Source organism: Belonocnema kinseyi, chromosome 2 (assembly GCF_010883055.1).
Source record: "Belonocnema kinseyi isolate 2016_QV_RU_SX_M_011 chromosome 2, B_treatae_v1, whole genome shotgun sequence".
Classification (NCBI taxonomy): domain Eukaryota; kingdom Metazoa; phylum Arthropoda; class Insecta; order Hymenoptera; family Cynipidae; genus Belonocnema; species Belonocnema kinseyi.
Window position 1 is genome coordinate 101,769,110 of NC_046658.1, and position 9,522 is coordinate 101,778,631.

At 32.5% G+C, this 9,522-nt stretch overlaps 1 protein-coding gene across 1 annotated transcript in view; it reads left to right on the forward strand.

Moving 5' to 3' along the window:
• LOC117182921 overlaps positions 1-9,522 on the forward strand; it is a 63,971-nt gene that overhangs the window by 38,643 nt on the left and 15,806 nt on the right. The window contains exons 4-6 of the mRNA XM_033376034.1: positions 1,371-1,543; positions 5,778-5,840; positions 5,944-6,071. Of these exons, the coding sequence (XP_033231925.1) occupies positions 1,371-1,543; positions 5,778-5,840; positions 5,944-6,071 (364 nt within the window). The remainder of the gene's footprint in view (positions 1-1,370; positions 1,544-5,777; positions 5,841-5,943; positions 6,072-9,522) is intronic.

The window sequence follows — 9,522 nt, forward strand, 5'->3', positions numbered from 1 at the left end:
TTATCAATTTTATTATTAAATTTTATTATTAAATTTGAGTATTATACTGAAAATTTATATAATATGCAATTCAGAATTTAGTATACTGGTTATTTTTATTTTTATTATACCATTAAGTCATTTCCTTTTCGGTGTAGATATGATACAAAAATCTTGTTTTCTACGTTAGAGTGACTTTGACACCTAGCGCATTCGAAATTAAAAAAAAATTATTGCCTTATTAACTAATATTGCTAGAAGCACGATTGAAAGAGGCGTTGGTGCTTCCTGACAGCCGGATGGTATTGTTAAACGGTCCACGTATTCAGAATTTTTAATAGGGTCTAAAACTCCTTTTTAGGTAGAAGCAGAAACTTCTGAATAAGCTCCCGCTGTGTCTTCGCACTAACATAAGAATGGGGCTTCTAGCAACATTAGTTAAAAATTAGTGAAAGCAGGCAATGCGCTCCCACAGAAAAGTGTTTCGCAGCATACGGAAAATGTTATGAAGTCTTATAGAATTTGAACAAAATTAAAAATATTTTAATAAAAAAAAAATCCCTGGACATTATTTTCCCTTAAGAAAATTTAAGTAAGTCGTACAAAGCTCCCCTTTCCATAATTCAAGATTTTCATGGTTCATTACTGTACAGGGTGTCTCAGAACTAAGTGTCAGAACTTGTTTGGCTGTATAAACAACAAAATAAATCGAAACTTCCTTTGTCAAAAATGTATTAAAGTTTTAGTTTCTGAGTTATGAAATGATTAGCCTGGACCAATCAGGAACGCCGCATACGTGCCTGAGGGAAGCATACGTGGGTGAGAGAATCCCACGTCGAGTTAGTGACCGCTTTCGTGGACTGTAGATGCGAAGGAAGACAGAGGCAGTGGTCACTAACAAAGCGTTGGTCTCCCTCTCACACACGTATGCGGCGCTTCTGATTGGTCCAGGCTAATCATTTCATAACTCAGAAACTAAAACTTCAATGCATTTTTGCCAAAGGAAGTTTCAGTTTATTTTGTTGTTGTTTATTCAGCCATATGAGTCCGGACACTTAGTTTTGGGACACCGTGTATTTTATTTCTTGAAAGGTTAGTAGTCTATTATTATTAAAAGCTTTCAGCAAGATCATAAATCCGAAATTCATATGAAGACTTTAAACCATAATCTCCCTAGTCCAAAGTTGATTCACGTAAAGTGTGAACTCGTGTAATTCACAGAAGCCAAATCTGGAACATCGAATCCATAAATATTTTCCTGAAAAGCATAGTTCATATAAATCGACCCCTATTCTAGAAACGCGTGAATAGGATCCTAGTATTCGTTGTACCAGATTGCACCCCATGTGTGTTTTTTTATGTATTTGCTTGAAACGGTCCATGTATTTCAGGTCACGCTGGCGAGGGTGGATGCTGCAAGAAATACGTTGTGCTGTGCTGCCTTTGTGGTGGATTGAGTGCTACGGTTGGAAGCCTCTTTCTCACAATACATGTGGTCATATCTGCTAACACAGCGAGTCTGGCTCTTTTCGAAACTGTGCCCTCTTACATTCCTGGAACCATGGTAAGTTACACTTTAAAGTTTACAGAACCCAAAAGTGGTTCAAAAAATCAAGCCGCAAAGTAACCCACACGTCTTATCAACCGGAAATTTCCAAATGTCCACTTGAGCCTCTTGAGAAAATCCTCTTATCTAGCCAGTGGATCTAAAATCAGGGGAAGCATGTTTATTTAGAGACGGGTACCGGCATCCTTGAAAAAGGGATGAGAGTTAGCAAACCCAAAACCTAGAAATTTCAGGGAAAGGAAAAGTATTCACAGGACAATATGCAATAAAAATAAGGCTCCTGAAGCAACAAGTGTCCAAAAGAACAACAAAATCTTTCATAAATATTAATTCGGGGGTCCAAGCTTGTACCTAATTAAATTGTATTTTTTATCCATAGTCACAAATTGGATGACATATATATGTACTAAGAAACTTTATTATATATAAAGTATGAAGAACCTCCTTAAGGCTATGTGACGAGAGGGTCACGTGACCAAACTGGTCTCCAATTTTTCTTTCCTAACTTATGTCTGAACGAAATGAGGTATCGCTATGAAAATTTGGGAAATGAAAGAGGAGGTAATAAAGTTCACGTGTCTGCTTTGTTCCGGTGAAAACTTTGAGAAAAATTTTGTATGAAGAAAATATCAGTGGAAGTTTTCTTTCCCAACTTACGTCCACACGAAGTGAGATATCGTGTTAAAAATTTGGCGCGATAAATAAAATGCATGCAAGAATTTGTCTCTGGTCCTAAACAATTATAATAGTGAAAAAAGTTTTTTTTTTTTTTAATTACTATTTTGGAGAAATATCGACCGTTCTGTCGTCAAACCCTGCAAGCAATTTGCAATGTTGTCAATGAGCTAGTTATGAGGTTTATATTGATCAAAGTGTAACAAAACAACAAAAATAGATCACGAACATTATGCACAAATAATGCAAAAAGTAATGTTTGCACTTGAAATGCAAATATACATATTTGGTCTGACATACGTATCAGTCTGGCATCAGCTGTGTCATAGCAGCACTAGCGCAGCGAGTAGACAACTTCGAACTTCTAGGGGTCTGTGGGTAAAACAGATTGCATGATTACCATCAGAGAAAGTTAAAAGTCAAACTTCTGCTGTAAAACCTAAATGTGTCTGTCGATAATGATTATTTGCATAAATAAACTTTTTTCTTCCTCCAACTCTTTGCAAGGCCACAAAGGATCCTTTAATATTTATTAACATTTCCCGAAAAAAAATTCCGTGTTATTTAAACTTTTATTTTTCAATATGGGTGAAAAATTATTTATCTTAGTGCTGACTTGATCAGCTGTTATACTCATCACATGGCCTTAACTCAACTTTTTATCGAATTTTGAGGTTTCATTTTAAATACTGGGTTAGGAATTATTAATTAGACAACGAAGTTACCAATACTATCTTGAATAATTATATTTTATAATAGTTATTTCAGGTATAAATTATTATAAGTATGTATTCCAAATAGTTCCAGGAAACAATAAAATATATTTAAAATTTTCTAATTATTCCTATTCCTAGAACAATTAGCTATTAAGCTATTTTAAATTATTAAATGAAAAGGTTATTTTAATGAATTTTATTTTTCCGTCGACAAAATTGGATAGAAGGAACTATAATATAGTACATTTTACCACAGTGGCCGTAGCTCAGGGATAAACTGGAAACCAGAGAATCCTGGACTTACAAAGGCTCATATAACTTTTTTTTTTAGTACCTTTTTTCCCTTTTTTTGTTTTTCTTTTTTTTTGCAGTTGCTTCCTCCTGAATATTACATTTTTAGTTAAAAAGTTTATTATTTGTTTGGAACTTCAAACATTTTGTTAGAAACTCATCCTTTTTGGTTACAAATTCAACTGTTTTGATGAAAATTACCTTTTTGTTTAAAATTCATATTGTGGTTTTAACAATTTTACAAAAATCTTGCTTGGTTGAAAATTCAAATATTTTCTTTCGAATTTATCTTTTTGCAGAAATTTATGTGGTTTATTAGAAATTTAATTTTTTTAAAGGATGTTTTAAAATATGTTTTGTTAAAGGTAAATATTCTGTCTTCGAGGATTCACTTATTTCGTTGAAAATTGATCTTTCTTGATTGAATTCAACTATTTTTATTAAAAATTGAAATCTTGTTTGGTTGGAACATCTGCTATCAGATTATTAATTGAAAATTCATATTTTTGTTTGAAAATTTATCTGCTTGAATAAAAGTTGAACGAAGCAAAAATTAAACTAATTTGTTAAAAAAATTTTTTTTTGTTCGCTAGTTAATTTATAATGTCTTTTGTTCTTAAATCGTGTTTTTTTGGTTCCAAATACATTTTTTTAAATCGTCTTTTTCTTTTTGGATAAATATCAACTGTGTTTGGTCTTTTATGGTTTCATAATTGAAATATTTGATGAAAAATATCCACTATTTTGTTGAAGGTTTTATTAATTTGTTGTTGTCAAAGTTTAATCTTTTTTGTTTGAAAATTCTACCATTTAGTTGAAAATGTATCCTTGTATAAGTTGAAAATTTAACAGTTTGTTTAAAAATTAAATTATTTGGTTAAAACAAAAATTGTTTTCTTAAAAATTTAACTCTTTTCTTAAGAAATTCAACTGCTTTGTAGAATATTCGTGCTTTTGGCTCAAAAGTTGATCTTTTATGGCAAACTTTTATCGATGTTGGTTGACTTAAATAAAGGAAATAGAAAAATTGGCTGGAAAAAAATCAGGAAAAAGTCAGAGAATGTTGAAAATAAAGTTTTTGGTCACCCTGTTTACTTAACTGAATTTTAATATTAAATACTATTTTAAAGAAAATTAAAAGCAGTGGGCATAGAAATACAAATTCTGATTTATATTAATATGAACGTCAGTGAAACAAAATATCTGTTCATACAACGTTCTTTGAAGTGAGGCTTCAATTAATAAAATTTTAAGCATTGTATTTATTAATGAATGCATCATAATTGATTTCCTTAGGAATTACATGGAAAAGAATGGATGGTAATCCTGAAAATCTAAAAGTTTTAGTTCAGCATATTTAATGTTCTATAGGACAGCTATCTAGATGTTAAAGGATAACTCTTGTGTACAATAAAAGAAATTTTTATTTTCTTGCCAGACTAGATGGATTTATGAATTAAAAATTTTTTAAATAATATTTTTTTTCTCATACAATATTTTCTCATTTACTCCGATGGGAATCGATCCATAGAACTTCTGATTGCCGGTCGGGTACTTTTCCCTCAAGCTATTAGAGAGATCGAAAGAAGAATTCTTTTTCAGAAATACACGCATTATTTGTCCAGATGTTAGAAATCAAATTTTCCAAGCAATTTTGTCTACTAAAAGCTCTTCTCCTTCGTTTAGGAATCGAACCACAGAACTTCTGATTGCCTGTTGGGTGCTTTTCCTGTAACCTTTAATTCATAGATCCATCTAGTCTGAAAAGACTTTAAGATTTTCTGTTATTCTCTTATAATACAAATTTCTTGCAAAATTTGACTTGTAATACCTGGTTCATAATGCGTGTATTTCTTAAAAAGGATTCTTCTTTCGAAATCTGTCGTAGCTTAAAGGAAAAGCACTTGACCGGCAATCGGAAGTTCTGTGGTTCGATTCCTAACAAGGTAAAGGAGAGGACCTTTTTTAAGAACAAATTTTAATTATTATTAATATTTGTAAAGAAGGTATCACTAATTATAATTTTTCACAAGTTCACATACGACATGGTTACAAAGCCCCGTGGCTTGACATAAACAGTTTTTCTTGAATATCTCCGTTTGATCTAAAATTGAGTTAAGGATGTTCTTAACCTCTAGAGCCGTAATTGAGTATTAACATAAGTGAAACTATGATACTGTGCGGGGTTTGGGACTGGCGGTGAGCGGGAATGAAACCCGAGATAGATCTGCTCCGGATGTAAACGCTTTTGTTTGTTCTCGCCTGAGTGACCACCGCACACTCCGCGCAACTCCTTTTACCCCTACCTGCGGCGCGACGTCAATTCTCGAAAGAACTATATTGGGGAGCCCTATTTCGAAGTTTCACTGTAATTATAATATGGATTTAATGAAATTAGCGTGAAGCTGCTGTGTTCGTTATGAAATTGATGACTGTTGTTCAGTGAGTTTAATTAAAGCCAGCCAGTCAGGTTTTAGTTTATAACTTTGATGTAGGAGACGTTATTGGTGGAAATCTTCATTATCACTGTGCAATGTTCTTGGTTGCAGTTAATCCTTATGGGTCTGTTCACAATGCTCCTGGCAAGGCGGAAGCACCGGTATGGACTCCTGGTAAGTCCATTCATACAATAACTAGACACGTCCATATGCCATATGAGTTTTTATGGTCTTCGGGGTCTGAGTCGTAAAGACATACATGTTTTAAACGTTTCAGATGAAAGTTTGCGGTTCCGTGGCAGTCGTCTGTGCACTCGTCTGCGTGCTCGTTACCGTCACAACCACAGTGGTACACATGTCAAGGTTACAGGGTTTACGAGAATGTGTCTATACCGCTAGAGCCAAGTGAGTACCAACTGTAATAAAGATACGAAGATATAAAGATAGACGATAAAAATAAAGTGCGAGAAAATCTTACCTTTTTTATCATTTAGCTAAAAAATAAAAATAATTATATGGTGTGGATTTATCAATACTTCCAGACACGTGCGTCATGAAATGTCTTTTTTGTTTTATGAAACCTTAAATCGGAAGTTTCTTTTTGATGAGGAAATAATCTCATACTTTTTTTTAATATTTAGACTCCTGACCTTTTTTAAATTTGTATTTCTACAATATTATTTATAATATTATTTATCGCATCGTGTGCAACATATAAAATCATTTATTAGGGTGTCATGTAATCTTCAAACTTTGTTCGCTTCAAACAAAAAAGTTCAAAACAGTTATTAATATTAGAATGGGTCGAAATCACAAAATTATTAAAATCAAAATCAAAACTTTGGTTAAAATTAGTGTACTAAGAACCTCAAAAGTGAAATGAATTTGGTATGTATTGAAGAATGTTTAGGAAGTTTTAAACTTTTTTCCAAATTTTTGCAGCTCTTGAATTAACGTTCTCTAGATTATAGAAGATAACTTATCTTTAATAGTACCTTTTTGAGAAACTTTAAATCTAAAAAGTAGGGAATAAAATTATTATATTTCTTACATTTTTATTGCTCAAAATAAGAGACATTTCTTTTTATAAACATGAAAATAATGTAAAAAAATTAGGTCTTATAACAAAATATTGTCCTTGATTTCTTCATTGTAGATTTAAATAGATTTTAAAACTAGACAAATGATATATTTTTTAAATATTTAAAAGCAGCTTATTGCCCTTTCCAAATAAAATACTTCTAAATTATAATGTGTTAAAATAATTTATTTCGAAAATCAAAAGTAAATTCAATAGTTTTTTATTATATTAGATCCTATTGGTTTACGTGCCGTGCATGGTTGAATGTTCGATAATTAAACCGCTGAATCCAATAACGCGATACTCGTGGATTTTGCTGGTCTCTCTGGTTTTCTTTTGCTTCTGTATCTCTATCAAGTGCAAAGAAAAAAAAGAATCGGAATTTAATCAAATCTGTCCGTATAGACTCTAGAGTTATGCATCCAGAAGTTCAATTTGTAATTTGATAAGGTGTTTCAAAGGTGAAACTTATGAATTTATAAATGTTATTTTCATTTTGTCGTTAGGGATCGTCCATCAATAACTTAAGGATAATTTTTGAAATTTTAGACCCCCTTTCGTACGTAAGATTTTACATTTATTACTTAACATATATAAAAATATTTTAATAATTTTTACCGTTAACGAAATTTCAAGGGATTTTGAAAGTTTTAAAAAATTTCTAGCGATTTGAAAGTATTTCAAGGCATTTTAAGATATTTGAAAGAACTACAGAGTATTTGAAAGATTTGCACAATTTTTACGGAATTTAACAAGCTTTTCAAATATTTTAGGGATTTTATGATATCTCGAAGAATTTTCAAAGATTTCAAGAGATTATTAAAATGGTATAGTAGGATTTCAAATAAATTAAGAAAATCTAAAGAGTTTGAAGAAACTACATAGTGCCGTTTCAGAATCTCAATTTTTCAATTTCACAAGATTTTAAGGGATTTCAAGGAGTTTAATCAGAATTGAAGTAATTTAACTAGATTGTGACGGATTTTGAAAGTTTTTGAGGGATTTTAAGGAATTAATACAATTTCGTGAGATTTTACAAGATGTAACAGAATTTCAAAGAAGTACCGAATATTATAAAGGATTTTCAGAAATTTCTAAAATGTCATAGAATTTCAAAGTTAAAAAGATTTTATTTGTTACATAAGCATTTTCAGGAATTTCGAGGAATATCGGAGGGTTCTGATGAGATTTCAAAAACTGTAAGCAATATAAAGAGATTTCAAAACATTTCAGGAGATTTTGAAAGAATTTGAAAAGATTTACAGGGTTTTGTAAGGAATTTTAAAAGATATAAAGATAAAGATGTTTGAAAAATTTTACGGGATTCCAAAGTATTTCAAGAGATTTCAAAAGATTTTGAAGCATATCCAAAGATTTAAGAGGATTTCGTAAGATTTTAAAAGATATAACGTAATTTCCAAGGATTTCCGAATATTGTAAATTATTTTAAGAGATTTAAAAACTTCTCATGGTTTCAAAGGATTTTAATAGGTTGTCATGTGATACTGATGTATTTTCACATGTTTTTGAAGATATTGAATGATTTTAGTGAGATATTCTCGGAAAATTTGAAGCGAATTAGAGAGATTTAAAAAGGTTTCGAATCAATTCCGCTACTTCTTCTCTCTTACTTCCCCTCTCTAATTTGCATACACTTCCTCCCTCTTTCCCACCCTTTCATTTTCCAGCACTACCCCTTTCCTTCATTTTCATTATTTCTCCTACTTCCCTTTCCCTCATTTTTCCTACTTCACCTACTTCTAATCCCCCCACTTCCACTGCTGCCACCCTTCCCTCATTTCCCCTACGTCCCATACTCTCCTTCCTGGACATCATTTCACCTACTTCCCTAACCCTTAATTCCACTCACTTCTTACTAATTACTTCCACCTACTTCACTACCCCTAATTTACTTTATTTCTCTTCATCCTCCCACATTACCTCTCCCCTGCTTCCTATACCTCCTTTCAACTGCTTTCTCAGCCCTAATTTCCATTCACTTCTTACTTCCACCTACTTCACTACTTTTTAATTGTCTTTATTTTTCCTCATTCCCCTTAATTTTTCTTACCTCCTCTCCCATAATTTTCTCTCATTGTCACTCTCTTTTCCCTCATTTTCCCTCCCCTGCTTGCCCTACCTGCTTTCACCTAGTTCCTCAACCCTTATTTCCACTGAATTCTTACTGCTTACTTCCATGTACTTCACTACCCCTAATTTTCTTTATTTCTCCTAATTCCCCCTGCTTTCCCTCTCATCATTACCTCTCAGTATTCTTCACTTCTCCACCCTTCCCTCGTTTCCCCCAGCCCTGCTTCATGTACCTCTTCTCACTTACTTCCCCAACCCAAATTTCCACTTACTTCTTACTACTTAATTCTGCCTACTTCACTACACCTAATTTTCTTTATTTCTCCTCATTCCCTCTCTTTTTCCCTACAACCCCTTCCATCATTGTCAGTCACTCTACCTTAACGCTTTTTGAATTATTTCTCCTCATTTCTCCTCACTTCCCCTTCTTGAGGAAAAGTACGATGGATTGTCCGAAACCCGACCGAAAGTAGAAGAGTTTCTGCCCGGGACTTCGAAGCCCTAATAAAAAAGATATATAACCAATAATAATATACCGCATAAAACAGTATGCAAAGTCATTTCAACAGCTAAAAAAGGTGTTATTCAGTATATTAAACAAAAATTGAAAGGGGAAAATTGCGTAAGGAATACTTTTTGATGCCCCCGCCCAAGTAAGGAGCAGATTTCCCAGACCCCCCCCCC